The sequence below is a fragment of the Penicillium psychrofluorescens genome, assembly GCF_964197705.1.
Source record: "Penicillium psychrofluorescens genome assembly, chromosome: 1".
Lineage (NCBI taxonomy): Eukaryota > Fungi > Ascomycota > Eurotiomycetes > Eurotiales > Aspergillaceae > Penicillium > Penicillium psychrofluorescens.
The window spans coordinates 1,323,384-1,349,375 of NC_133439.1; the positions used below are offsets into that span (position 1 = coordinate 1,323,384).

General features: G+C 53.9%; 12 protein-coding genes across 12 annotated transcripts; 6 read left to right on the forward strand and 6 right to left on the reverse strand.

The window, feature by feature from the left end:
* Positions 1 to 814: 814 nt before the first annotated feature.
* PFLUO_LOCUS485 (RNA-binding ATPase activator esf2) lies at positions 815 to 1,804 on the forward strand (the record flags this gene model as incomplete). The annotated part of the gene is made up of 1 exon (XM_073782266.1): positions 815 to 1,804. The coding sequence occupies one exon, from the start codon at positions 815 to 817 to the stop codon at positions 1,802 to 1,804; it is 990 nt and encodes a 329-aa protein (XP_073634583.1).
* Positions 1,805 to 2,251: 447 nt separating this feature from the next.
* On the reverse strand, positions 2,252 to 3,998 carry PFLUO_LOCUS486 (dihydrolipoamide dehydrogenase precursor; the record flags this gene model as incomplete). The annotated part of the gene is made up of 4 exons (XM_073782277.1): positions 2,252 to 3,091; positions 3,146 to 3,628; positions 3,688 to 3,767; positions 3,863 to 3,998. 4 exons carry the CDS (start codon positions 3,996 to 3,998, stop codon positions 2,252 to 2,254), a joined length of 1,539 nt encoding a protein of 512 aa, XP_073634584.1.
* A 2,086-nt stretch (positions 3,999 to 6,084) lies between these two features.
* PFLUO_LOCUS487 (uncharacterized protein) lies at positions 6,085 to 8,000 on the forward strand (the record flags this gene model as incomplete). Its single annotated transcript, XM_073782288.1, has 5 exons — positions 6,085 to 6,481; positions 6,529 to 6,682; positions 6,745 to 7,219; positions 7,273 to 7,599; positions 7,656 to 8,000. The coding sequence occupies 5 exons, from the start codon at positions 6,085 to 6,087 to the stop codon at positions 7,998 to 8,000; spliced, it is 1,698 nt and encodes a 565-aa protein (XP_073634585.1).
* A 471-nt stretch (positions 8,001 to 8,471) lies between these two features.
* Positions 8,472 to 11,114, forward strand: PFLUO_LOCUS488 (uncharacterized protein; the record flags this gene model as incomplete). Its single annotated transcript, XM_073782299.1, has 3 exons — positions 8,472 to 8,870; positions 9,379 to 10,119; positions 10,266 to 11,114. 3 exons carry the CDS (start codon positions 8,472 to 8,474, stop codon positions 11,112 to 11,114), a joined length of 1,989 nt encoding a protein of 662 aa, XP_073634586.1.
* Positions 11,115 to 11,968: 854 nt separating this feature from the next.
* PFLUO_LOCUS489 (uncharacterized protein) lies at positions 11,969 to 12,645 on the reverse strand (the record flags this gene model as incomplete). Its single annotated transcript, XM_073782310.1, has 2 exons — positions 11,969 to 12,212; positions 12,278 to 12,645. 2 exons carry the CDS (start codon positions 12,643 to 12,645, stop codon positions 11,969 to 11,971), a joined length of 612 nt encoding a protein of 203 aa, XP_073634587.1.
* A 1,378-nt stretch (positions 12,646 to 14,023) lies between these two features.
* PFLUO_LOCUS490 (proteinral negative regulator of transcription subunit 5) lies at positions 14,024 to 15,968 on the reverse strand (the record flags this gene model as incomplete). The annotated part of the gene is made up of 3 exons (XM_073782321.1): positions 14,024 to 14,084; positions 14,177 to 15,651; positions 15,714 to 15,968. 3 exons carry the CDS (start codon positions 15,966 to 15,968, stop codon positions 14,024 to 14,026), a joined length of 1,791 nt encoding a protein of 596 aa, XP_073634588.1.
* Positions 15,969 to 16,374: 406 nt separating this feature from the next.
* PFLUO_LOCUS491 (D-tyrosyl-tRNA(Tyr) deacylase) lies at positions 16,375 to 17,210 on the forward strand (the record flags this gene model as incomplete). Its single annotated transcript, XM_073782333.1, has 5 exons — positions 16,375 to 16,381; positions 16,439 to 16,617; positions 16,669 to 16,711; positions 16,763 to 16,989; positions 17,058 to 17,210. The coding sequence occupies 5 exons, from the start codon at positions 16,375 to 16,377 to the stop codon at positions 17,208 to 17,210; spliced, it is 609 nt and encodes a 202-aa protein (XP_073634589.1).
* Positions 17,211 to 17,393: 183 nt separating this feature from the next.
* PFLUO_LOCUS492 (Peptidyl-prolyl cis-trans isomerase D) lies at positions 17,394 to 18,789 on the forward strand (the record flags this gene model as incomplete). The annotated part of the gene is made up of 5 exons (XM_073782344.1): positions 17,394 to 17,406; positions 17,486 to 17,553; positions 17,623 to 17,632; positions 17,692 to 17,778; positions 17,849 to 18,789. 5 exons carry the CDS (start codon positions 17,394 to 17,396, stop codon positions 18,787 to 18,789), a joined length of 1,119 nt encoding a protein of 372 aa, XP_073634590.1.
* A 172-nt stretch (positions 18,790 to 18,961) lies between these two features.
* On the reverse strand, positions 18,962 to 20,927 carry PFLUO_LOCUS493 (uncharacterized protein; the record flags this gene model as incomplete). Its single annotated transcript, XM_073782355.1, has 7 exons — positions 18,962 to 19,219; positions 19,278 to 19,536; positions 19,592 to 20,064; positions 20,112 to 20,267; positions 20,318 to 20,680; positions 20,733 to 20,821; positions 20,870 to 20,927. 7 exons carry the CDS (start codon positions 20,925 to 20,927, stop codon positions 18,962 to 18,964), a joined length of 1,656 nt encoding a protein of 551 aa, XP_073634591.1.
* Positions 20,928 to 21,371: 444 nt separating this feature from the next.
* On the forward strand, positions 21,372 to 22,751 carry PFLUO_LOCUS494 (uncharacterized protein; the record flags this gene model as incomplete). The annotated part of the gene is made up of 2 exons (XM_073782366.1): positions 21,372 to 21,555; positions 21,604 to 22,751. The coding sequence occupies 2 exons, from the start codon at positions 21,372 to 21,374 to the stop codon at positions 22,749 to 22,751; spliced, it is 1,332 nt and encodes a 443-aa protein (XP_073634592.1).
* Positions 22,752 to 22,852: 101 nt separating this feature from the next.
* Positions 22,853 to 24,304, reverse strand: PFLUO_LOCUS495 (uncharacterized protein; the record flags this gene model as incomplete). The annotated part of the gene is made up of 5 exons (XM_073782377.1): positions 22,853 to 23,431; positions 23,485 to 23,761; positions 23,816 to 24,104; positions 24,161 to 24,179; positions 24,230 to 24,304. 5 exons carry the CDS (start codon positions 24,302 to 24,304, stop codon positions 22,853 to 22,855), a joined length of 1,239 nt encoding a protein of 412 aa, XP_073634593.1.
* Positions 24,305 to 24,661: 357 nt separating this feature from the next.
* Positions 24,662 to 25,966, reverse strand: PFLUO_LOCUS496 (uncharacterized protein; the record flags this gene model as incomplete). The annotated part of the gene is made up of 5 exons (XM_073782388.1): positions 24,662 to 25,021; positions 25,073 to 25,466; positions 25,518 to 25,690; positions 25,744 to 25,850; positions 25,909 to 25,966. 5 exons carry the CDS (start codon positions 25,964 to 25,966, stop codon positions 24,662 to 24,664), a joined length of 1,092 nt encoding a protein of 363 aa, XP_073634594.1.
* Between the last annotated feature and the right edge of the window lie 26 nt (positions 25,967 to 25,992).

Sequence of the window (25,992 nt, forward strand, 5' to 3'; positions counted from 1 at the left end):
AACCATTCACCTCAGGCGAAGCATACGTATTGTCACCAGATATGCGCCACTCACGGCAGCGGCGGTGTATATTCCAAATGTCTGCCGTTGTCATCATCATCATCGGTGGATCTACACTGCCATGCGCATCATCGGACGAAGGCTGAACAGCAACATTGCATATCCGGGCATGGACAAGTGGTGAATCATCCGCATGATTGTAGATTCTGCGGCCATTCCAGCGAAGAAAGTGTGTTGGATTGTTCTAGGGGTCGTCGTTTCCGTGCGCATCAACATCATCATCGCCAACGCCAACAACACGGCTGCATCAACAACCACGGCCACAATACTCGACTCGCGCAACGGCATCAATTTCTCCGGGCGTGGGGACCGCCTTTACCCGCTGTGATGATGAATTGTGGGCATGTAGGATGTAACTGTAGGTAATGGGTCCACATGCATGATAGAAAAATAATTTCAAGAGTCATTAGTTGATCACAAGCAGTCCGGTATGGCACAAGGCGGGGTGATGGTGGAAAGGGACTGTGCATGATGTTTAGCTATCGAAAGACCCTATTTGTCTCGCGAACGTATCACTATCTTGAGTTACAGTTATCGGGGTGCAAATACTCTAGAAATACCTGTATCGTTTTAGTTTTTTCAACATTCTATTCTTCCTTAGTTAGGGTTATTGCGGCTATAGATCGTGTTGACATAATCCAGTGTGGCCGGAACAATTTAGATCCGCCGTCCAAAAAAAAGTTGTGGAGAACTTTGATCTGCTCACTTCTACACCTCACTTTACCTTCCCTTTGATCTCAGGGAACAATCCACAATGACAACACGTACGCATGATGACTTTCTGGGCATTGACGAGGACGAAGCCATCGATCGTGGCTACGACTCCGAGGAGAAGGTGGCGGAGAGCAAAGGTCGTTCCGTAAAACGGCGGCGGACGGCAGATCAAGACTTTTTCGGCCTAGAGTCGGACCACGAGGACTCCGATAGCGAAAACGAGGATCATCTGTCCCGGACAGATATTAAAAGCAAGGGCCGCAAGTCTACGCAGCCGGAGTCCGAGGAGGAGGAGGAAGAGGAAGAAGAAGAGAATGACGACAAAGAAACAAAGACAAACCTCGTCAACAAGAAGACCAAGCTTACAAAACCTCTCTCAACCAAACCACCCAAAGCCTCTGCGAAGAAGAAAAAGCCAGGCATTATCTATCTCGCCTCACTCCCGCCCTACCTCAAACCTGGCGCCCTCAAAGCCATGCTGGAAGCCCGAGGCTTCGAGCCCATCACCAAAACCTTCCTCTCCCCGCTCGTCCTGACCGACTCGCGCAAGCGGGGCAACAAGCGCAAGATGTTTACGGATGGGTGGGTCGAGTTTGCGTCGAAACGGACCGCCAAGATCTGCGCGGAGACCCTCAACGCGACTATCGTCGGCGGCCGGAAAGGCGGCTGGTACCATGACGATATATGGAACATGAAGTACTTGTCGGGGTTTAAATGGGATAATCTGATGGAACAACAAAGGAGGGAGAGGGCAGAGCGGGAGGCCCGGACTCGGATGCAGGACATCCGCGCCCAGAAAGAGGAGAAAATGTTTTTGGCCGGCGTCGAGGCCGGACGAGTTGCCGATGGCATGGCCAAGAAGAGGGAGGAGAAGAGGAAGCGGTCGGATACGGGCAAAGAGGGGGAGGTGCTGGCGAAGGCCCCGCAGGCTTTGAGGAGGAGGTTTGTACAAAATGATGTTGTAAAGGCGAAGGAGGGTCAGGGGGCTATCAGGGACGATGCGAAGAGGGTCTTGGGCAAGATTTTCTAGGGGCTTTTGCCATTGCACTCGAAATAGAATCGTCCGGTCAAAGGTCGAGCCGAATTCTGTACAGTCTTCCATCACGGGGCGGTATAAATGCCTAGATAGTGACCATACTGTGCATATCTCAGAAGCCATTAATCGTATGGACTAAACCCAAAAGCATAATTCATAGCCAGTCGTGCAGAATAGTAGGCCACATCGCCGTCTTCCACACGGCAGCCGGCGCTGCAGGACAGTGCTTTTGCTATTTCAATATCACTTTTTTTTGGTTTTTGCACTGCGCAAGGCTTTTATGTATGGCAACGTTGGTAAATGGGGAATATTTTTATTCAGACAAAAGGAATTGAACCACAGGAAATGCTACATGTAGTTTTCTAGCCGGGCTAGTAGACTAAACCAAAAAAAGAAGTAGTACATGGTGTTTGTTGGTTGGGGCAGGAGGATATCAGGTTTCTAGAAGTGGATGGGCTTGGAGTAGGTGGCCATGGCAGCCTCCTTGAAGGCCTCCGAGAGGGTCGGGTGAGCGTGGCACGTCCGGGCGACGTCCTCGCTGGACGCACCGTACTCGACGGCGAGGGTGGCTTCAGCGATCATCTCGCCGGCACCGGGGCCGATGATGTGAACGCCGAGGATGCGGTCGGTCTCTGCGTCAGCGATGAACTTGACCACACCCTCGGTATCGAGGTTGGTCTTGGCGCGCGAGTTGGCGCTGAAGGGGAACGAGCCGACGTTGTACTTGACGCCCGAGGCCTTGATCTCGGCCTCGGTCTGGCCCACCCATGCGACCTCCGGGTGAGTGTACATGACGCTGGGGATGGCGGCGTAGTTGACGTGGCCGTAGCCCTTCTTGATGTACTCGATCGCCGCGACGGCCTCCTCCTCCGCCTTGTGCGCCAGCATCGGGCCGAAGGTGACATCGCCCACCACGCGGATGTGAGGCATCTTGGTGCGGTACTCCTGGTCGATCACCAGGCGGCCGCGCTCGTCCTTCTCAACGCCGGCGTTCTCCAGGCCTAGACCCTCGGTGTAAGGGCGGCGACCGATGGCAACCAGGACGACGTCCGCGTCCAGGGTCTCCTCCTTGCCACCCTTGGCGGACTCCACGTTCAGAGAGACAGTCTCGCCGCTGTCGTCGCCCTTGATGACCTTGGTGCCGGTCTTGAACTTGATGCCCTGCTTGCCCAGGATCTTCTGTGCCTGCTTGGCGATCTCAGCGTCCATGCCGGGGCCACCAATCTGGCCTAGGAACTCAACAACGGTCACCTCAGAACCGAGACGAGACCAGACGGAAGCCTACAATCTCTGTTAGCTAGAGCCTTGGGAACGAGGACCAAAAAAAAGTCGTACCATCTCTAGACCAATGATGCCGCCACCAATGACAACCATCTTCTTAGGGACCTCCTTCAGATCCAGAGCACCAGTGCTGGTGATGATGCGCTTCTCATCGATGTTCAGGCCGGGGAAGGGAGTCGCCTCGGAGCCGGTGGCAATGATGATATTTTTGCCACGCAGGGTCTGCTCACCACCGTCGATCAGGTCGACCTTGATGGTGTTGGCATCGACGAAGGAACCTGCACCCTTGACATAATCGACACCGTTCTTCTTCAGCAAGAACTCAACACCCTTGGTCAGCCCATCGACGGACTGATCCTTGGCCTTCATCATCTGCGTCAGGTTGAGCTTGACATCGCCAACCTCGATACCGCGCTTCTTTGAGTCATGGAGGATCTGGTGGTAGAGATGCGAGTTGTTGAGCAGGGACTTTGAGGGAATGCAGCCGACGTTCAAGCAGGTGCCACCGAGTCTTCCGCGCTTCTCGATACAGGCGGTCTAGTCGAGTAAACATGTTAGCCCATGGGGACAAAACGAAGCTGAAATTAGAATCGCACCTTGAGACCCTCCTGGCCGGCCTTGATGGCTGCGACGTAACCAGCAACACCGCCACCGATGATGACGAGATCGTGTTCCTCTGTTGCCCGGTGGGCCGGAAATCAGCAATCACTCCCGGGAAGCACAGGGCAGGCCTCCGATAGCGCCGGAAGAGCAGTATGACCAAGGACTCACCTGCATCAGACGCATAACCACGTTTTGAGCGGCCAATGAAGAGCGTCGGGGTAGCGATGAAGGACGAAGGGACAGCTTTGGGGCCGCAGCGGATGGCAGTGCGCGGCGTAGCCCGCGGCAGGACGGAGCGGAACATGATGGACGCGAAGCAAATGAATCAAGAACAATAGACAGGTAAATCCCCCAAGGAAGCCGGAGAAGGGATGGAGAGTGCGCAATGGAGGCAAAGGTGGTTGTGAACGGGAAAGAAAGAGCTTTTGCGGTATTTTGAGAGAGGCTTAGCTAAGCAGGCCGGGTTGACTCGGTTGGGCCGACTTTACCGGGGGAAGATGCCGAGAGAGAGTAGTGAGGTCAAGCAGTAGTACTGTAGGTAGATATATTTGCAGGAAATATTGGGAATCAATCAATAACCGGTGTTGAATAGGACGTACAGTATGGCATTATTTATGTGGAATGCCACTTGGTTGCCCTTCGGGTAGCAGCATCCTTTCCCGCCCTCTACCCGCCCGGCCAGATCGACTCTAGCCTTTCTCCAGACCCAATGAACGCCATGCCCGCGGAGTTCATAAAACAGCAGTCGGGGGAGCCCGCTCAGACCATAATTACGGTTATTTGCGGAGGTGCTGGCCTCGGGCCTGGAGAAATGGCGAGATCGGAGAATATCGAAGATCCCCCGCCAGCCGGATTCGAATCAATTTTATCGGCGGTCCCTAGAGGATAGCTAGGACGCTGCACATTTGAAGTGCATAGTTAGACTTCGCCAGTCACTTAACGAATCGCTCTACTGGTTTTATATGGAATACATTTGGACAGAATGCTCGAGAGAAATGGAAACTCGGATGCTTTCAAAAGCAGTCTGCCACCCAGAATCAGTCTTGGCGGTATGTGGCCGGGATGATTCTGTTAGTTGCGACTCGCCATGTCTGAATCAGTAGCATGCTTTCTGACTACAGCGGACTTTCTTCTCGGGTACAAGTTTCTCATTTCTGATTCACAAAATGAATCTGCTGTAGGGCTCAATAGAGGAGCTGGGATGTTAGTCACGCATAACTCAGGATCTTCAACAGGCATTCGAGGAGATGATTGTGTATTAGGAGGCAAAAGATGTGCAGGGAAATGTTTCTGCTGAGATAGATGTCCTCATCGGGCTCAAACACCTAAAGATATTGTACTCAGTAGCTTCGGATTGAAAATATATTTTGGCTGCGGTAGTTGTGCTTTGACAGAGTCAACAAGTAGCTCGATTTCAGTGAAAGCGCTCGTCGGCTAGCCAAGTCCTTGGCCACTTTCATTGCTGCTAGAGACCATTTCTAGAAGTCCATAGAATGACGTTTTCCCGCCAAAGAAAACCGGCTGAATCTTCTCCGGGGCGTGGGGAGGGATGTGTGGAGAGACACGGGTTCTGCTCTTTTCTTTGCCGGCACGACCATCGGTCTATCTCCGACGTGCCTGACGCCAAGTCGCCACGGAACATGAAAGAAAGCTGAAAAAGGACACGAGGAACACGATTATGATTGGTTTTACAGGAGTGACTCTGCCTAACTAAAAGCAGGAAGCCGTTCGCAAATGCTCTGGTTTCGCTGACCCCCGGCTTGCCGACTCGGAATGGGCGTGGCTCTTTGTTTCTCCAGGCCGGTGGAGCCAGATTTAGGGTTTCATTGGGCGGCTTTTTCCCAACCTGCAAATACATACCAGATCCGGAGTAGTCCCCTCTCCATTAGCATCTGCAGCCCCTGTCCAGGCTGGTCGAGTCCTGAGGATGCGAACAAAATGCGGCGGTTGACTCGATGGTTTGCCGCTTGAGGAAACGCAGACTGGGACGCTAAACCTGTCAATTTGATCCCCTAGGGACGAGAGAAGCTCGGATTGCCGATTGCATTCCCCGCGGGGCCTAGCAGAACCGAAGTCTGCAGTAGTGGGGACAATACGTAGATTGAAGAACCTCCCGCCGGGATGTAGCCAGATTGGAGCGCCGACCTTTGCTGAGCTGGGGACGGCCTTGCCGATCCTCGTGGAGAACTTTCTCCTTGGACCGAAGTCTAAGGCTCGGACTCGCGCCGTGAAGGACCTATTGTGACTTAAAAGCAAGCGGGGTCGCCGTGTCGCGCGACTTTGTTCTCTGCCGGATTTAGTCTACTCACCCCGCGGACCTAGGTCTGCTTGCTTATCCCTTTCCTTGTTCTTTTCCTAGACCGACTGGCTCTTTCTCGATTGCATTCAAAATGAGTGATCTCATCCCCAAATGGAACATTGTCCACAAGCTGGAGAAGCGCCAGCTTCTCGTCGCTGTCAATTGCGTTGCGGGTTTGTCCATCCTATTCTTCGGATATGACCAGGGTATGATGTCCGGCGTGAACAACGCCAAAGACTACATTGAGCTCATGGGCTTTGGCTATACCAAGGTGGAGGGCGGCCAATTGACACCCGTGGTCACCAATTCTCTGCTGCAGGGTGGCATTGTCTCGGTCTACTACCTGGGGACTCTCTGCGGCGGCCTGTTCGGTGGCTGGCTGGGTGATCGTATGGGCAGAATCAAGAGTATCGCAGTGGGCGCCGCCTGGGCGATTTTGGGTGCGAGTCTGCAGTGCTCGGCTCAGAATCACAATTGGATGATTTGCGGTAGGTGCAGACATGACAAGAAACAAGAATTACGCTGACGGCTGCAGCGCGCTTCATCAACGGCATCGGTACGGGTATACTGAACGCCATTGTCCCCGTCTGGGCCACCGAGACCGCCGAGCACACCTCGCGCGGGCAGTTCATTGCCATTGAATTTACTTTGAATATTTTCGGTGTGGTTCTGGCCTACTGGCTGGAGTTGTACGTTCTCATTGCCTTTTTGTTTTTCTCTGGTCCAAAGCCCTATAACTAATCTTGACTAGCGGCCTGTCCTTCATCGACGACGGCAAGTCGGCCTTCCGCTGGCGCTTCCCCATCGCATTCCAGATCATTATGCTTCTAGTCCTTTTCTTTGCCGTCTGGTTCTTCCCCGAGTCACCTCGCTGGCTGGTCAAAGTCGGCCGCGAGCAAGAGGCCAAATACATCCTGCAGCGGCTGCGCGGGGATAGCCCTGAGGAGCGGGTGCGTGTCGAGGCCGAGTTCCAGGATATCCAGAACATCGCCGAGATGGAGAAGACGGTGGTACACAGCAATAACTACCTGTCCATGCTGTTTGGGTACAAGTCCGGGGATTTGCATATCGGTCGTCGCGTGCAACTCGTGGTCTGGTTGCAAATCATGCAGGAATGGGTCGGCATCGCTGGTGTCACGGTATACGCACCTACTATTTTTAGTATTGCTGGCTTCGCCTCGGAGAAGAGTCAGTGGATTAGCGGGCTGAATAATATCTTTTACATGGTATGTTTCACCTCTATTCGGGCGAGAAGAAGGGCTAATTTTCCCGGTGGTAGTTCGCAACTCTTGTCTGCGTCTTCACTCTGGACCGCATCGGCCGTCGATGGACTCTCTACTGGGGTTCCGTCGTCCAGGGCATTGCCATGTTTTTGGCTGGCGGCTTTTCCCGTTTGGCTATTAATTCCAAAGCGGCTGGCGACATGGGCAAAGCATCCTCATTCGGTGCTGCGGCTGCTTCGATGATCTTCATCTTCACCTCCACCTTCGGAGCGACTTGGCTGACTGTGCCGTGGCTGTATCCCGCCGAGATCTTCCCTTTGGCGGTACGTGCTAAGGGTAACGCCTGGGGTGTGGTTGGATGGAGTATCGGTAACGGATGGCTGGTGAGTATCCTTGTTTGATACGATGGGGCTTTTCGGTGCTAATTTTTGGATATCAGACCCTTCTGTGCCCGGTTATGTTCAGTGCCATCGGCGAGAAGACCCTGTACATCTTCGCCGCTAGCAACGTGATCACAATTCCCATGGTATGGGCGCTGTACCCGGAGAGTAACCAGCGCACGCTGGAGGACATGGATTTGCTGTTTGCCGCGAGTACTCCGTGGGCTTGGGACGCTGAGAAGAATTTCGCTCGGCTCAAGGCTGAGAACCCGAACATGATCCAGACTACCAGCCGCAAGAACAGCGTGGTGGATGTGGAGACTGGCAAGGAGGTGCCTGTGAAGGACATTGTCTCCGAGACGGAGGAGAATGGTGTGGCGGCGGAACATGTGGATCGGACTTGATGACAGGTTGGGACTGAGTCATGAAGTTTACGAGGTAGGAATGATGTTAGAGGGTATATCCCATGAATGCATAGGCAACTAGAAGTCCATATTGCATTCCAACCTAGACGTAACCAAAGAGCAAGTTATGGGTCTGGAACGATAATAATAGAGTGGTTCCTTGGATCTTTTCCTAATTTCGGTCTTGTATAGGCAAATCCTGATTTTTCCCTCGCTCATAGAGGTACCTATTTCAAAGAGCCCTCTGATTGGTCACTTTGAGGACAAGACGCGGAGTATAACCATCACCACGCCATCCCGTTTTCTTCCTCCTTCCTTCCTCCCTCATCGCTTCTCCTAATAATCAGAAACCCTCCATTTTATCCAGCCAGACCATCTGTTCTGCACGCGATCGACGCGTCCATCTAGCACATCTCCGCGCGCATCCCCGTCTTGGCACACGCCGAGCATCGCAACATGACAACCATAGCAATGGCCACCGCGCCACCCCCCACCACCACCACCGTCACTACTCAGACTCTATCTCCAACGACCCAAAAATTCCTTCGCCGCATTTCCCTTCACCCGACCCTCACCCCCTTCCGCCGACGCGTCTACCGCACTCTGCTCTCCGTCCCCGCAGGGCGCTGGACCACCTACGCCGCGATGGCAGCACATCTCAAATCTAGCGCGCGCGCCGTCGGCAACGCTATGCGTACCAACCCCTTCGCGCCCGAGGTGCCCTGTCACCGCGTCCTCGCGGCGGATCGCACCCTGGGTGGGTACAAGGGAGAGTGGCGGGTGAGCAAGCACAAGGGGGGTGGATCTTTTCGGGAGGAGAAGAGGATTCGGCTCGCGGAGGAGGGGGTGAAGTTTGATGAGACGGGGAAGGTAGGGGGGCAGTGTTTTACGGATTTTGTGGAGTTGGCCTTGACGAAATAATGTCAGTGTAAGGAGGATTGGCGCGGTACTTGGGATGGCGTTATGATGTGTGTGTATGTACTCTGTAGAGCTGCAATTTACCTATTGACAGCCAGCTCATCCATGAGCGGCTACTACAGAGTCGGATGCGCTGTTTCCAACTCGACTGCTACCCATCGTGAGACAAACACGAGCAGAGTGTCCGATTTCAAATCGGAGGCTATTCCACCGCGGAAATACTCATATTTTGCACCGACTCAAGGGCACCAGCTGCAGTGTCAGCAGAACCCCTGCAGCTGTTCGGAGATGAATTGTCGATCATACAAAGAGTCTGCTGTCGAACTTGCGTTTCTACTTGCTGATTTTCATCTCTGCTGCTATCATGAAAGTATCATTATTGACTCTATTGAGTTACTTCGCGGTAGCGGCTACAGACACAGCTAGTGCGTCAACTAAGAGACTTCCCAGTCCCTGCCAGGGCAATAGCCCTACAACCCGTCAACAATGGTGCGACCATGACATCCACACAGACTACACGGCCATAGTCCCCGACACAGGGGTAACGCGCGAGTTCTGGTTTGTTGTAGATCAGCTCATCGTCGCGCCAGACGGGCGCCCACGCTGGGGAATAGCCATCAACGGCTCGATCCCGGGCCCGACAATTGAAGCCGACTGGGGCGACACGGTGGTCGTCCACCTGCGCAACCTGCTTCCAGATTCCGTGGAAAATGGAACTAGCATGCACTTTCATGGAGTGCGGCAGTATCACACTAATCCCATGGACGGGGTGGTTTCTATCACGCAGTGCCCTATTCCCTCTGGGAGTAGCATGACGTACCGGTGGAGGGCGATGCAGTATGGGACGACATGGTATCATTCCCATCTTGGGTTGCAGACGTGGGAGGGGGTCTTTGGTGGGATTATCATCCACGGACCCGCCAGTGCCAACTATGATGAGGATAAGGGCGTTATTCTGTTGAATGATTGGGACATCAAGACCGTCGACGAACTATGGGATACGGCGCAACTGAGCGGATCACCGACCGTCGACAACGCCCTGATCAATGGCATGAACGTCTTCGGCGCAGACAACAGGCCCGGGCAGACCGGCCATCGATTCAACACCACCTTCACACGGGGTAAATCATACCGACTACGCCTGGGCAACGCAGCATGCGACACGCACTTCAAGTTCAGCATCGACAACCACACAATGACCGTGATAGCCGCAGACCTGGTCCCCATTCAGCCATACAGGACCACAGTGCTAAGCATCGCAATCGATAGGCCGTCATCCACGAGACCACAAATTCCCCGTCACCCCGTCCTGACCGAAGCCGGCCTGGGGCAATATAAATAGGACAGCGCTACGATGTTATCGTGCAAGCCGACCAGGCCGCCGTCGCCGATAGGTTCTGGCTGCGTGCCGTACCGCAAAGCGCCTGCTCCATGAACCGCAATGCAGACAATATCCGGGGCGTGATCTACTACGACGATGGTGCGTCTGACGATAGTCTTCCGGAGACGGCTGCCCACGAATTCGAAGATAGCTGCCAAGACGAGGATGCGTCGCTGCTTGTCCCCCTCGTCTCCATGGATCTAGATATCTCCGACGCAGAGTTCTTCTACAACGAATCCCTGGCCGTCACCGTCGCTAAAACGGCAAACGCCTTCTACCGCTGGAACATCAACGAGAAACCCATGCACCTGAACTGGTCCGACCCAACCCTCCTTCAGATTCAAACCACATCACAGGTGTTCGCCAACGCCGCGAACGTGATATCTCTCCCCAAATCAAAAACATGGGTCGTCGTAGCCATCGAAACTAACCTGGACGTGCCACACCCAATCCATCTCCACGGCCATGATTTTCTCGTGATCGCGCAAGGAAGCGGAACCTATCACCCACCACAACATCATGGTCTGGTCAGGCCGGCAGGATCACTCCCTAAGCGCGACACAGCCCTTCTGCCAGCTTCGGGATATCTGGTTCTGGCCTTCTGGACGGATAACCCAGGTGCCTGGCTGATGCACTGTCATATCGGCTGGCACCTAGAGCAGGGGTTCGGGCTACAGTTTGTGGAGCAGGAGGCCGCTATTCGGGAGATGATGTTGGATGATGGTGGTGTGAAACGAGTGATCGAAGAAAATTGTGCAAAGTGGGACCGGTACTGGAAGGGGCGGTTGGCTCTGGAGGACGGGTCGGGAGTGTAGGTACCGTACATAGGATGCCTCGGATTCTGTTATGCTCATTTCAGTATAGAAGAGGATCCGCTCCCCGGGATCGGACTGAGAGTGTTGGTACAGTGGTGGATCTGTGGACCGGCGAACCTAGTCCAAAGTATATTATCCTTACCTAAGTTACATCTCCAAAATGCTCAACCAAGAAAGCGGCGCCAAGCCTTGCTAACTCGCTCGCTAACACTCGGCGTGCATGGCCTGACCTTGTTTGCAGGGCTGGGGATCGGCGGTCATCTGAAGGATCATGTTGGTTGTCCGTGCGCGCGTGAGATCATACCTGACACGGTACTCCGTCGTCCCGTCTATCAGTGGTTGGTCTGACTACCGTGTGCGCGATTTTGTTCTAGAATGGCTCTAGAACGCAGTCCGTGAAGAGTAAGACGAAAGTAAGAAAGAGGGGGTGGAAAGTAGTGGAGAAAAAAGGTAAGTCTTTTGTATGGTTCCCTCCGAAGAAGGTAAGTAAATCCCGACACCCCAGTTATATACATCGTAGTAATCGTCCCTCTCGTCCCAGCCCGACCAGTAAGCAGTAGTAGTCTATAGAAAAACCCAAAATCCTCTCAAGTCTATGTCTATAAGCGTCAAAACGTAAAAGCATCCGAGAAAAGAAACCAGGCTCGCGTCGTCTTTCTTCTATACAGGATTTCGCGGAAATCAAAAATAGGACTGCGATCTATATGAACACACATCAAAAAGGGGTATGACTGGCGCAGCAGCCGCAAAGTAGAAGATTAAAGTGGTCGTAGTATCGTAAACAGAGAGAGGTGACAAGCCATCGCTAGGTCCCACCAAGGAACCAGTTTTAAGGTGGAGGAGCGCGAGGCAATTTATGCCATCTCCTTGGCGGAACGCTTGAAGGCACGGCGTTTCGGCACGTCCATGTGGTGATAGGAGCGCAGGTGCTCGACGAGATGGTCCTGGCGCGGGAAGCCATTGCTGCCCTTGCGCGAGCAGTGCTCGACAGGGCAGTTGCGGAAGACGGGATAGTGAACCGAAGACTGGTGGCGCTTCAGGTCCGCGAAGCGGGTAAAGGTCTTGCCGCAGTTATCGCAAGGAAAGGGCTTAGCAGGCCTGAAAGGGAACATGAATTAGTATATTGCTTCATACGAAGATAGCGATCACGAGACGAAACTTACTTGGAAACAGGCGGCGGCGAGTCCGGGCACGAGTCGTAGCCTGTGCTGCTCGCTGACGACATGGGGTAGGAAGGCATAATGAGCTCTGGGGTCCAGCTTCCCGAGTTGCTGCCGCAGTGGCTGCTCGCGTAGCTGGTCGGCGCGCTGGTGGGCATCCGGGGCGCGTCGTACACGGGCATATCCGGCATGGCGGGGAAGGCATAGGGTGAGCTCGTAAAGGAAAAGACCTCGACTTCGGGCACGCCAAAGGGGGAGGACGGCTCCAGGTCGTACAGCGGCGAGTCATAGATGGGGGCTTGGGGTTGTGGGTGGTAGAAGTAGAAGTCCACCTCACCCGGGGAGGAGTAGCAAGAGTAGGGAGACTGCATGGTGGATGTGTGGAATAGAGTAGAGGTGGGATGGAGATGGTTCAAGGATGATGGGAGTGAATAATGCAAGGCAAAAAGAGTGGACATGAGGGGGTGTAAATAAAGGATTCTGGTCCGGTTCTAGAAGAATGAGAGAATTCCTCAATCCCGGCCGGCCCTTGTGATCTGAGACGCCGGTACGAATCCTTCTGACGCTGATTTTCCTCGAGGAGCACGCTTAAATGCAGATTGCTTGGGGGCCACGAGCACCTACCAGATAGGATGTGTTTGTTGTTGCATTGAGGTCCTCACCGTCCGTTGGGCTGGTGGTTGGAGATTGAATCGACTACTGTCTCTATGCTCGAGTCCTCCATCCCGTTGGAGGCATCTTCGACCTCCATCCCAGACAATGACGCTCGCACTGCGCGAATTTCTGCAGCCCCCGTTTGCGCGGGCCGCTAGGGACGCTCAGAACCTTCCACGAGCCTTCTAGCGTCATTCCTCCGGGTTGGCCCCCGTCGAACGCGGGCGATCAGACCCATGGTGGCCTCGTGCATGCGACGCTGGCCTTGCCCATCCCTGCCCGAAGGGGCCCTTCGAGAAGGCTTCTAGCGTCAACTCCTCCCAACCCTGGCCTCCCGTCTGACATACCCCTGGCCCCTTCCTGCTCTGGACGGCCGCCACGGAGTGCGAAAGCTATTTCCCTCGTTTCAGATTCGCTCCCTCTTGTCTTCAAGGTGGAGAAATACGAGCTCCAGGACGATGTGCCAGCCAGTTAGGCCCTCGTCGGCTCTCTTGGATCGCCCATTTCTATTGTTGGCTGCTGGCACGATCCACGATCGACCACTTTCACCTATGAACCCGGCGCTCCACCACTACCCGGTCTAGTCTAGTGATTTGCCTGCGTCCGGGGACGATCGACGCCAGTGATATAATTGGCCCTTCATTCGTGCTGGTGGCTGCCCCCTCCCTCCGATCCTGGTCCTTCTAGAAAGAAAATCCCGCACCCTAGCGCGGAACTGCTACGACGGCGAGGCGGACTGACCTCTGCTCTGAACGTGTCCTCACGTCATGTATCCTAAAACGCATTGGATCAGGTTCCCCCGCTTTTTCTCAGATCCTGCAGCCCTTCTCTACTTGTGATGCGTCTAGGCTCATAGTCGACAAGTGAACATGTCATTGTTACTCAATCAGAATAACTATGGGGAATTCGGGAATAATCATTCAACTCCGTGTCCTTGGAGATTGCCCCATGCCTGCCCTGATGTAATGATGAATTGAACAGAAAAAAAAAAACACGTACACAACAAACCACCCCTGCTCGATGCCGACCCGGTCAACAGGGAAGCGTGACCGGTTCAGCCACCACCACCACCAGCACCACCTGCCCGTAAGCTGTTCATAGCTCGTCTTCGAGATATTTGTACACGAACTTGAAATCAGCCTTGCGCCGATTCATCCTGCGCCTCGTTAGAATATCCGGTTTTTGCATCATCCAGCCTTGCGGTGGGGTTTCCAGCCTCGCGGCGGGGAGGCGGCTGACTGAACGTACCATGTGCTCTCGTAGTCAAAAAATCGATACGTGCCTTGCTCAAACTCCTCCGTGATGTTCTTGGGCTCCTCGTGACGCTGAAACCAGGTCTGGTACTGCTTGTGGAACCGCCAGCTCTGGTTCTTCAGAGCCTTGGCGGCCATATACTGCTGGTAGGACCCCTGTCGGTAGTAGAAGAGATAGAACAGGGTGTCGGTGTCGATTCGCCCGGTGTCGTACAATCGGGGGTCGTCGAATATCGAGAGTGGTTCTTGCGGATAGTAGAGAGGGGTATTGTATGGATTTGCCGGCTTGTAGTGACGGGGCTTCTCGGCGTCGCCGGGCTCGGGACATGTCGTAAGGGAGGTTGCCAACAGACGCTGAACGGAAGGCGAAGGATTATTCGTCGCACGCTCTTTGGTCGCCTCGAATGACTGGACCAAGTCTTGGAGACCCGGTGGGAGGTGGAATATCGACTCATCGCCCTCGGGCTTGCCATTGGTGGATGGTTCTTTGGCTTCGATTCGGTCTGCTGGGACCGGCGATGAGACCCCCGAGATGGAAGCACCAGCGGGAGTTTTCGATCGTCCTGTGCCGTCAATCTCGTCTGGAACCGCAGGAGTTGCAGGCTTGGCAATCGGTTGCGCTGGTGCCACACTGGGTGACGCAGTAGATGGCGCCTTAGACGCAGGGAGAGCCACAGAGAAGGCCGGACTGGCCCCCGGTGGAGGTGGGAGAGGGAGAATACCAACACCGCTCTTGTCGCTTGCTGCCGCCGCGGCCGCGGCGGAGGCATACTTGAGGGTTTCGCCCGGTGCACGCGTCGGGAGCGGAGCAGGCTTCATGGCTGAGCTGGCGCTGGATGAGGTCGAAGGGTGGAGGGTAGCGAGGACGGGAAGCGGTGATTTCATCTGCGTCGACGGTCGTCGCGGGGCTGCAGCTTCTGCCTTGGGCTTCGGTTTTGGTTCTGGCTCATCATCCTGGACGGACTGCGCATCTTGCGATGACACCCGATCGCCATCACCAGCGATACCGAACTGCGCCTCCGCATCTTCACCAATGTTCAGATCATCGTACAGTGTCTCGTCTTCGCCGGAGTAATCAAGATTCCCGCCTTCCTCAACGTAGTACTTGATGCTTTCTTTGAGCTCGTTCACCTGGTTCACCTCGAGATTGCCGTTCTGCAAAGCTCGATTGAGAAACTCGAGCTTGTCGACGTGCCACTTATGTCGTTCCGTATAATGGTTCAGATCCGCCAACCGGTTAGCCTTGCCCGTATCCTTCTTGCCCTTCTTCATTTGGGCGTGAAGCGTCTCCTCCTCGGCCTCCATCAGCTCGATCTTCTGTTGGAGTTCATCCACCATGGCTGACAGGAAGTCGGATGCCTCCACTCTTTCTTTCTCCTTGGGATCGAGTCGTGATGCCGCTGAAAGTCCTTCTTTCGAGTATGCTTTCGTCTTCATCTCCTTCTCGACGGCCTTGAATTGCTCCATGCACTGTCTCGGACGTTAGCCTGCCAACATTCCCCGCGGCCATGCGCACACTCGCATGAACCTACCGTTTCAATGGCTTTCCGTTGCTCCAGGAGCGGAGCCTTATCCTTGACTTCATTGCCCGCCGCCCATGATTTGATCTGATCACGGAACCGCTGGAGCTTCTTGATCTCGCGCTTCAGGTTCTCCTCGAGCTTATCGCGCTGGGTGGGATTTGTGGCAGAGCGAATCTTTTCGTAAATCCCCTCAAAAGTCTGAATGCCTTCTGTGACCTTCTTGAAGGTCTTGTCGATTTCTTGTTGTGTCTTGCGGGATGCCATGATGCCGCGGACAATGTGGACCAAGCCGTCCACAGGCGTGCAATTCGTGGGTGGTCGATCAGAACTGAGGGTGTGGGTTCAATCAGGCTAATCGGAGATGTCCCATCAGCAGAGGAGGAGAGGAACGGGATGAGCGGAAAAGAGCGATCGCGTGTCGTCTGGATGCAGAGAGAAAGAAAGGTCGCAGCGGAAAGCTTCGAGGATGCCGTGAGTGGAAGGCGGTGAGGTTCAAAGCGGTGGACAGGCGGGAACAGGTTGGATCAAAGACGCCGCTGACCATCTTCTCTCTACACACAATCATGACTCGCTAATTCATGCTGGATATACACATTTGCCAGCAGCCCCCCTGAATGAAGTCCCTAGCGACTTTCTCATTCCATCTGGCCCAACTCTGGTGGATTGCATCATGAAAGGTGCGTATACTCTTCCGTTTCGCCTCCCAACCTCTGCTTATTAACATGGGGTGCCAGTCGTCATTCAAAGAGTCAAGTCTGCTTCAGTCACGGTGGACCAGGAGCTAGTCTCCTCGATTGGTCGCGGGCTTCTCGTCTTGGCTGGGGTGGGTAAGGAGGACACGGAGAAGGACACAGAGGGCCTCGTGAACAAGGTGCTCAAGTCCCGGTTCTGGCCCGATGAGAATGGCACACAAGTAAGACCGATTGATGCGCATATAGTGGCCATTTACTGACCAGGGCTGCAGTGGAAGAAGAGTGTCCAGGATATCGAGGGCGAGGTGCTCTGCGGTAAGACTCGCTAGCCCTCGCCGCGACATTGTCCGTACTAAACATCGGCAGTCTCCCAATTCACCCTCTACGGCAAGATGAAGAAAGGCAACAAGCCTGATTTTCACGAGGCAGCCAACGCCGAGACCGCGCGCAAGATCTACGACCACTTCTACGAACTCATGCGCAAGTCCTACGTGCCTGACCGAGTCAAGAACGGCGTGTTCCAGGCGATGATGGAGGTCGAGCTCAAGAACGACGGGCCGGTGGGTGTCGACTACCGCAGTGAAGATGCGGCGGTATATATTTGCCTTCCTGCCTTTCCATTCTGCGCCGCGACCGGGCCATTGGGCTGACCATATGACAGGTTACCATCGAGATCGATACGAAGCTTCCCAAGAGGGAGAAAAAGGAGGACAAGAAGGAGGATAAGAAGGAAAACGGCGAAGGAGAAGAAGGAGGAGGGGAGGCACTACGGCACATATATGAGTTTGTGCTGCCGCCCGAGTTATTGGAGTAAATGTTTGTATGTAGTTCGTGGATATACCCATTCCGTAGATAGATGATTATGGAAGCTTCCTGAAGAGCCGCCCAGCACTTTCCCCCTCCACTTTCGGTTTCTTCCCCCCACTCAGCCTCACTATTCACCTTTTCTTACCTCTCTCCCTTTGTTTTCCATTCCTTCCTTCGCACACCCTCCACCATGGCGCAGTCTCGTATGTCCACTCCCTTCGCAGGGTCCATCGATCTACCCGCAGGATTATGCTTGACGCTAACCCACATTCTTGCAACCAGACCGTTCACGCGTCTACTTTGACATTAAGATTGGCGAGGCCACCCCCAGTCGCGTCGCATTTGAGCTGGTAAGTCCGGGTTGCCAGGTACAAACCGAGTGAATTCTGAAAGCTAATGCATTTGTCCCCGCCTGCCAGTACGACGATGGTATGCCATCTCACCCGAGATCGGAAATCGGACGGACACAGCTAACACAGACAAACCAGTCGTTCCCAAAACCGCGGACAACTTCCGGGCGCTGTGCACCGGTGAAAAGGGCATGGGCACCCAGGGCAAGCCATTGACCTACAAAGGTATGTGCGGAAGAGACCCGACCGACTGCAGGCAACCGTCCACTGACGAGCTGACGCCCCCCACACACAGGCTCGATCTTCCACCGGGTGATCAAGCAGTTCATGATCCAGGGCGGAGACTTCACGGCATTCAACGGCACGGGCGGCGAGTCGATCTACGGCGAGAAGTTCCCCGACGAGAACTTCGATCTCAAACATGAAAAGCCCTTCCTGCTGTCCATGGCCAACTCGGGCCCGGGCACCAACGGCAGCCAGTTCTTCGTGACGACGGTCCCCACCCCCCATCTGGACGGCAAGCACGTTGTCTTCGGCGAGGTGATCAGCGGCAAGAGCGTGATCCGCAAGATCGAGAACATGAACACCCAGGCCGACAAGCCCACGGTCGATGTGAAGATCGTGGACTGCGGCGAGCTCACGGGCAAAGACTATGAGGATGCTGCTACAAGCGTGCAGGATGCCACCGGCGATCCTTACGAGGACTTCCCTGAGGATCACCAGGGCGAGGAGCTAACGGCGCCTCTGGTCCTCAAGATTGCATCGGAGCTCAAGACCTTCGGCAACACGGCCTTCAAGAAGGGTGATCTGCATCTCGGCCTGGAGAAGTACCAGAAGGGACTGCGCTACCTGAACGAATTCACCGAGCCTGGTGAGGGCGACCCCAAGGAACTGGGCGGAGAGATGAAGGCCCTCCGATTTACGCTGCATTCCAACTCGTCCCTGCTGGCCAACAAGCTTGAACAATACCAAAACGCTGAGAGGTGGGCCGGCTTCGCGCTTCAGGTCGCAGAGGCAGCCAATGCCAAGGATGCCGACAAAGCCAAGGCCTACTACCGCCGTGCTCTCGCTCACGAGGGCCTGAAGGAGGAGGACGACGCGCTGAAGGATCTGCAAGAGGCCGCCAAGCTGGCTCCTGGTGATGCGGGTATTTCCAATGAGATCACCAAGGTCAAGAAGGCCGTCAAGGACCGCGAGGCGAAGGATAAGGCGGCGGCTAAGAGGTTCTTTGCCTAAGAGTGGTTTCATCCTATCACGAATCATGACGAATTCTGTTGCATGATGCATGATGTATGATACAACGTTATTGAGGCCCTTGTCCCCCACTACCGTTCACTACTGTCGTAGGAATATAAATTACATCCAACAAATATCTAACCCGTTGTATTCCGTGTTTTCTTAAATACTATCACAGAGCCGATGGATGGGCATTCCGACCCGTCTCGGCCAAGAATTGCTCATACCGCGTCTTGCATTTCCGGCGCCAGTCTTTGCCCCAGATAATCATGGGAATCCCCGCCAGCACGGAGAGAACCACTAGTAGCCCAAAGCAGGTGAACGTCCACCCGTAGTTAGTGGTGTCGATGAAGGGCTGTACGGAGAAGGAGATGGCAAAGTTGATAAGCGAGGAGCAAATTGCTAGCACGACCACCAGCTCGCCGGAGATCTATTTTTTTGGTGATGTTAGTTGATATAATCGGATAAAAGAATAGGTCATCACATACCCCGTCAAAGCATTCCATTGCATATGCAGTTGCCAGACTCGTGATAGATACCTGCTGCGCAATCAGACAGCACAGCGCCACGGCAATGGCCATCCAGTGGTCCCCGTTGGTCGCAGCCCAGCCGTAAGTAAAGTAGCCAACGGCCCCGAAGATGAACGGGAAGATATACACCCAGAGGCGCATCTCCGGCTCTTTATATCCTTTATTCCGACGAGCGAGAACCAGGACAACCCAATCGGACAGGGAGCCAACGCCCATTCTACTGCTGTTAGAAGAGAAACAGAAACCACACAAAAGATAGTAAGCTCACGTACCCAAGGAAGTTTCCAATCAAAGCAGCCAGGAAGAGCAACCCCGTCGAGCCCGCGCTCCAATTATACGGCTTCTCAGTCATGATCTCGGAGATAGTATTGAACGAGACAATCCCCGCCGTACACCCAAAGGCAAATTGGATGCCTGCAAGGACGATGTTCGGGAATGCGAACAGGTAGAACGGGCGGCGGAAGTATTGGAACCAGGTTGTCTGATCGTCGGCGAAGTAGTGCACTATCGCAATCTGCTGCCGGTATGTTCGTGGCGGCATGTCTTCGCCGTCGCCGACGCTGTTGCTGTTCATTCCTCGTACCACCGAGTCTTGCTTGTCTTCTCCTTCTGTTTCTAGTTTGAATTCTTTATCGGCGTCAGATGAGCGAGAGAGTCTACCATGCATGGGGTCTGTGAAGCGGGAGCGCGGGAACATTGTGTCGTCGAAAGTGAAGATAAAGAGAATGATCATTACGCCCTGCGGCTGTTAGATGGAAGTTCCGTCAGAATAGAGATGGATAGGGTACATACGCATGCAATAGCCTCGATGAGTGAGCTCCATCGCCAACCAATTCCGTCGGAGATATAGCCTCCCAGGATCAGGCCGAGGATCGAGCCGAGTTGCTGGAAGAAGATGTAGATTGCAACCATTCGGCCTCGCTCATGCGTAAAGAACATATCAAAGATCTTTCGGTGGGTCAGCTTCACACTGACCAAAAATCAGGCTATCTACTCACCGTGAGCTGAATCAACGCCTGATACGCCGCAGTTCCAATACCCTGCACAGCCAACATAATATAGTACTGGACAGTGCCATGATAAAAGCCACCCCAGATGCTACCCGCCATAAGCAGAATCAAACTGAGAATATAAACGATCTTCCGGCCAAATTTCATGCCGGTAGGAATCCAGATAATGTTAAAGAATCCCAGGAGCAGATAGTTCAGCGCAGAACCGCCGTTCATGTTGGTTAAACTGACTCCTGTATCGTCGGAGATGAGTGTCCAGCTGGCGCCCCAGTTGTTCTCGCCGAAGGAATACACGCAGGCATATGCGGATATGAGGAATAGAGACCAGTATTTCTTCAAGCGGGACCAGTTCTATACGGAGCTATTAGCATTGCGAATCGCTGATACTCTCATGTGATCGTACCAAGGGATCAGCCAGGGAGTTGGATGGCTGTGGGATGAGCAGAATATCCTGCTTGCCGGCATGGGCAGCATCTCGTAAGGTTCGGGACTCTATAGATTCATGAGTATAATGTTTCTAATTGAGTGAGAAATACCTACCGTCCACGAGATAGACGGTGCCAGGAACATCGGTGAAGATATCATCAGAGCGCGCCATGTTGGCTTGGACGCAGTGTAAACCGTTGAACCCAAAACACGAGGAATCCAAGATCCTTATATGTCTCTTCCCCACTATCTCCTCAATCGCCTAAATACGACCGACCATGACACCGAGATGATCGCCGTGGCCTTGGCGGTACAAGCCGACTCTCGCGCCCACGACCTTTCGAGGAGATAAAAAGGCGATCGCAAAGGCGTGGAAGCTCCAAGCGGCAATGGCTTGATTTGCCGAGGCAGGATTGGCGCAGAATTGAAGTCAAATGCGATAAACAGAGCGAGGCTGGTCGGCAATGCGGAGGTGATGGTCCATCTACCCCAGGTTTGGTTGGGGGTGGGAAGGTCCAAGCGATTGATGGCTGATAAGCTGTGGAGACTCCGAGGGGCTTCACATACAATTAGCCGTCGTCTGGATTTGACAGATGATGCTCCTTCATCGTTCGCAATGGCAATCACGCACTCGTCTTCCATTTTGATCGTCGGTGCCGGCACCTGGGGCTGCTCGGCAGCTCTACATCTCGCGCGACGCGGGTACACAAATGTCCTGGTGCTAGATCCGCACCCGGTGCCCTCGCCCATTGCGGCGGGGAACGATATCAACAAGATCATGGAGCACAAGGAGCTAAAAGGTAGACAGGCAGTTTGATTTGTGTAGCGGTTTGCTGATTTCTGTATAGCTGCAAACCCCGATGCCCGGAGCGTTGCATTCGCGACCTGTTCCCGCGCGGCTTTGAAGGGCTGGAAGACTGACCCAGTGTTCCAGCCGTATTTTCACGAGACCGGATTTATTGTATCTGGTCATACACCAGCTCTCATTGAACACATCAAGACGGAAGAGATCGATCAGTGCGAAGGCGACTTTGTGAGCCTCGAGACGGCAGAGGACTTTCGCAAGACTATGCCTCCCGGTGTCTTGACGGGTCAATTTTCCGGCTGGAAGGGCTGGTTCAGCCGGGAAGGCGCCGGCTGGATCCATGCACGCAAGGCCATGCTGTCTGCGTACACTGAGGCGTCTCGGCTCGGCGTCAAGTTCGTGACTGGATCGCCGGCGGGGAACGTTGAGGCCCTGGTCTACAGGGACGGGGATGTCATGGGAGCCCGGACCGCAGATGGGCAAGTCCACCATGCAGACCAGGTTATTCTGGCTGCAGGAGCCGGTAGCGACCGTTTACTGGACTTCAAGAAGCAGCTCCGTCCGACAGCTTGGACATTGAGCCATATCCGCATGACCCCCGAGGAGGCAAAGGAGTACCGAAATCTGCCGGTGCTGTTTAATATAGCCAAGGGATTCTTCATGGAGCCCGATGAAGACAACCACGAGCTCAAGATCTGCGACGAACACCCGGGATACTGCAACTTCGTGGCAGACAACAATCACGCAGGCGAAATAAGAAGCGTCCCCTTCTCCAAACACCAGATTCCACTGGAAGCCGAGGCTCGCGCGAGGGATTTTCTGCGAGACACGATGCCACACCTGGCCGATCGACCGTTTTCTTTTGCCCGGATCTGCTGGGATGCTGATACGCCTGACCGTGCGTTTCTGATTGATCGGCACCCAGAGCATTCATCGCTGCTTGTAGCTGTCGGGGGTTCTGGGAATGGTGCTATGCAGATGCCTACAATTGGAGGGTATATTGTGGACGCTCTGGAGGGAAAACTGCAGAAGGAGTTGAAGGATGTGGTTCGATGGAGGCCTGAATCGGCCGTTGACCGTGACTGGAAGTCTACACAGAACCGCTACGGAGGACCGGATAAGCTGATGGACTTTCAGGATGTGAAGCCGGAACAGTGGACGCAGATTGGAGAAACTGAAAGCCGATCATAGAATGTGTGGTTTAAAAAAATATATATATATAGACGCGTCCTACATCTTCCAAACAATTGTTCAATTTGTGTATTGCCACTCGTTGACATCTGCAGACTAACCTATGAACTAGTAAAAGCACAGGTCCCCATATCCATCTTCACAGCATCGGTCTCAGGCCGAATATCAAAATCAAAGATATCCATCGGCACACCAATGGTAGTGCAGGCATTCGGAATATCCACAATGCCAGCAATATGTCCCTGCACGGGTGCACAACTCAGCAGCAAATAAATCTGATAATCGCTATATCCATAGCGTCGCAAATATTCAATAACCCGTAGACAGGTCTGCCGATACGCCACCGAGGCATCGAGATAATGCTGCTTGCCCTTTTCATCGACAGAGAACCCTTCAAAGGCCAGGTAGCGTCCCGGCCCGAACTGCGGCTCCACGGGGCCTGCGTGGAAGATCGGCGACTTCATGTCCAGCTTGGCCATTCCGTTCTTGATCACGCTGAACTTGAGCGTGATCACGCCGGCCATCTCGATTGCGCCGCAGAAGGAGATCTCGCCGTCGCCTTGCGAGAAGTGGAGGTCGCCGACGGAGAATTTGGCGCCTGGGACGTGCACGGGGAGATACACCTTGGAGCCACGGGAGAGGTTCTTGATGTCGCAGTTTCCGCCATGTTCCGGGCGGCCCTAGAGGAGCTGTTAGGTTTGGAATCTTGGATAGGGAGTTTGTGGAGACGTACAGGGATCGTGCGAGCTCCTTCTTTGGCGACTTTACTCTTGGTGGCCTCGTCCGCATTACCTGCATGTGTATTCAGAGGCTGCGGAGGCTGTGCGACGATTCGATCAGCCACGGTGTTGGCTGCGATCAGTTCGCCTTCACGCTTGTTCCATTCAGCGAGTACTTCGGTCGAGGGAGCACACCCCAAGATGCCGGGGTGGATGAGACCCGCGAATCGAACGTGCGGGATATGACGAGACGAGCAAAAGATGCCCTCAAAGTCCCAAATTGCCTTTGCTCTGTGGTTCCCATTGTCAGATGGAATCGTTCTTGTACAGGATTGATAAACATACGCTTCGGGATATATCTCATCCAAGAAACCGCCTCCATTCTGGCGATCAAAAATACCGGTAAATCCCCAGGGCTGGTCCTGGAAGGGCTGCACGTCCTGAATCTCCACGAGCAAGATATCGCCTGGTTCCGCGGTTTCGATGTCGAACGGTCCGGAGAGATAGTGGATCTTGGTGAGATCTACGTTCTTCACATCGTCGGCCGAGTCGTCGTTCTTGATCTGTCCGCCCGTCCAGTCGAGACATTCGATCTTGACGACTTCATTGTTGGCGATTTTACCATGGGCAGGGACTGGGGAGTTCCGATGTTAGCAACGCATTAGGGTCCTTGAATGTAGATTGGCATACTATCTGGGTGCCATCGGTTCTAAGGGGATCAGCTATGAGATATTCAGGGGCTTGGTGGACTGAACTTACATGCAGGCCAGGCTGCTGACTGGCTGGCTTATCCAAGTCGACCTTGAGGGCAGTGCGGATTTCTTTGAGACCCATAGTTGCTGATTCGTTTTTTGGATCGTAGTTGATTAGGTCTGGTTCTCTGCCGACGAATGCGAGGGCACCTATCAGATATAAGTCCCAATCGCCCTCCCGATGATAACATGCCCCGCAGGCGGAGAATGGGGGGTGGTTGGACACCATCGATAACTCTTACGACACAGAATCTCCTCGTTGGAGAAGCGGCTTATCCCCGCTTTATCTCGCCTATCGTCGGACAGGCCGATAACAAAGTCCTATCACCAACCAATTGACATTTTTACCTTGGTTAAGGTTTGTGTGTACGCAACAGAACGCCCTGGATGCAGAACATCAACCCCTGGCTTAGAATCAAATCCAGCACCATGCAAGTGTCTATGTAAACTTCTTCCCAGAGTAGCTTTGCGAGCTGCTCTTGCTGTCGTCGTCCATCGCGACATTGATTCGGTCGAGGTTATCGAGTGACAGGCGGAGAAAATCGTGCTTGTTCTTCCAAGTCACTTGGCTCTCTGCGAAACCCTCACTTTCGGCCGGGACCGGTGGTGGGTCGGTGATTTTCGTAATCAGATAGGCCGTCGAAGCTTGTGCAACGCCATACATAAGTACGCCGATAAAAGGGGTCCTCATAACGACGGTAAAGGCAAATGCAAAACCAAACAAAACACCTTCTCGGTCGCGGAACCACCGGCGCTTTTGTTGAGAGGTGAATTGAATGCGGGAGAAGTAGGGCTCCAACTGTGCATTGTTAAGAGGAAATCCTAGATGAAATTGGGGGCAAAGACTTACGAGCTCGCGCATCAGGCTCCTGGATGCAAAGTAAGTGTGGAGGAACATGACGATAAACCGCTTGGGCAGGATCAGACCCGCGCCAAAGATGGCTGCTGCAGGGACAGTGCCGACATGATCCCGGAACGTGTAGAAACTTGCGGCTGGCATGACGAACCGACCAACGATGGGAAGCAGAGAGAGAAGGTAGACACCGAGAATCAGACCGATCTTCTTGGCGTATCTGTTCGCAAAGGCCATGAGTGCCTCTGCGACGGGGCGTGATCCACCGGTCTTTCCTTTGGTCGAGTACTGGATCAGGTGCGGATAGTACATGGCACGCAGGGTGTCGGGGTCTTCGGACTTGTGTTTTTGAATATAGGTCGAGTCTACCCATTGGATAGATTGCATGAAGCTATGCGGGGGATCAGCAAGACAAAGGCCAATGCCGTTCCGTACGACTTACATCTCATCCAGCGTTGGGGTCAAATATCGCATTAGCGTCATCAACAGAAAGGGAACCTGCAGAACAGAATTGGACATGAAATCCATGCCATTCAGAAGCTTGTCGTCCCAGGTCGCGTGATCCAGGTTGATGATCCATGACATCAAGTAGATGGCGAATTTGACAGCGACGATCTGGAATATAGAGTTAGAAACACATCTTCCACAAGAAGAGAAAAGAGACATACTGGAATCTGAATGACGATCTGGATGACAATCCCCACCACGACGGCCAGCGCAGCTTGCCGGAAGTGCTCATATTTGAACAGCTCGGGATTATACAAGGCACGAAGCGCTGTCAATGAATCATGTCAGTCATCAGGAACAGCAGCCGAAGGACCATCAACGCATACTCCCTACGACAGTGAGCTGGAAGCCGCGGATGACAGCATTGGGCTCGAAATTGGACATGGTGTTGTTGTTGGCAATGGGAATAA